At 39.2% G+C, this 997-nt stretch overlaps 1 protein-coding gene across 1 annotated transcript in view; it reads right to left on the bottom strand.

Annotated features, from left to right (window-relative positions):
* The window catches only part of LOC108381981 (transcription elongation factor B polypeptide 3-like), a gene marked incomplete at its 5' end in the record, with an annotated part of 1,835 nt that extends 842 nt beyond the window's left edge, over nucleotides 1–993 (bottom strand). The window contains 4 exons of the mRNA XM_017638379.1: nucleotides 53–252; nucleotides 311–405; nucleotides 477–700; nucleotides 763–993. Of these exons, the coding sequence (XP_017493868.1) occupies nucleotides 53–252; nucleotides 311–405; nucleotides 477–700; nucleotides 763–993 (750 nt within the window). The remainder of the gene's footprint in view (nucleotides 1–52; nucleotides 253–310; nucleotides 406–476; nucleotides 701–762) is intronic.
* Nucleotides 994–997: the final 4 nt, after the last annotated feature.

Below are 997 nucleotides of genomic sequence, written 5' to 3'. Positions count from 1 at the left end.
ATATATATATATATATTTAAAATGCTCTAATAATTATTGATTGCATGCATACCAAATACATTTCACGCCAAGACTCCATTTCCATACGCTTTTTGGTACGGTAATTTCTTTGCACATGGATTTGCCATAGGCAATCGCTGTCTTCCATCATGTACGGATTGTATTCTTCAAATGTTAGTAATTGTGGTGGTGTAGCACGCTCCAAAACAGGACGAAGGACTTCGAAGGGTACACCGCCAGTATATTCCAAAGCTGTAAATGAAGCTTAGTATAAATTTTGATAAACGGTACAATATCAATAAAGCCGCACCATCGATATTCTTTTGCAGTATTCGTATGCATAGATCGAATAGTGATGGCACTTGCAACACTTGTCCAGTCTTAATACCGGAGTAGATTTTGGTACTAAAATTAAATTAAATGAACTATAATTTAGTCTTAAAATCAACAAATGAAGTACACTTGCGATCTCTTACCGCATTGTCTTCGAAGAGATGCTGTGACTTAGCGCTTCTGCATCGGTGAGTGTCCTCACAGGCTTGGGAGTGTTAACCACAGCTCCGCTATTACGGTAAACGCAGTCCATTACAGTCTTATTGTGTGGTAGCGGTTTGTAATTCGTTGAAATCGTTGGCAGCTCAAACACAATACTGGGATCAAGTGGCGCTAATTTCGCAGAAGCTGACAGAAGCTCTGGTTTCTGTAAAATTTTAGAAACAACATACATATATTTGAACTGTTGTAAAGCGATTTTTTCCTTACTTCGTCTACTGGTTTTGCGGAAGTTGAAGCTGAGGACATCGAGCTTGGTCTATATTCGTTTTTAGAGTTACTGTTGGAGCTACTGCTATGTGGCTTTTCATTCAAGGGAATCTTGCTGGGTGTAGGCGACTTGCTATTGTTAAGCAATTTTTTCGACTTCTTTGTTGGCATATTTAGCATGCCCAAAACATCAGCAAAATTCGCGCCCATAGAAGAATCGATACCTTCGTCCGCA

This window comes from Rhagoletis zephyria, unplaced genomic scaffold, assembly GCF_001687245.7.
Source record: "Rhagoletis zephyria isolate East Lansing unplaced genomic scaffold, Rhagoletis_zephyria_1.1 Rzeph_scaffold_24638, whole genome shotgun sequence".
NCBI classification, from domain to species: Eukaryota; Metazoa; Arthropoda; class Insecta; order Diptera; family Tephritidae; genus Rhagoletis; species Rhagoletis zephyria.
This window is presented reverse-complemented; position numbering and strand designations above follow the sequence as displayed.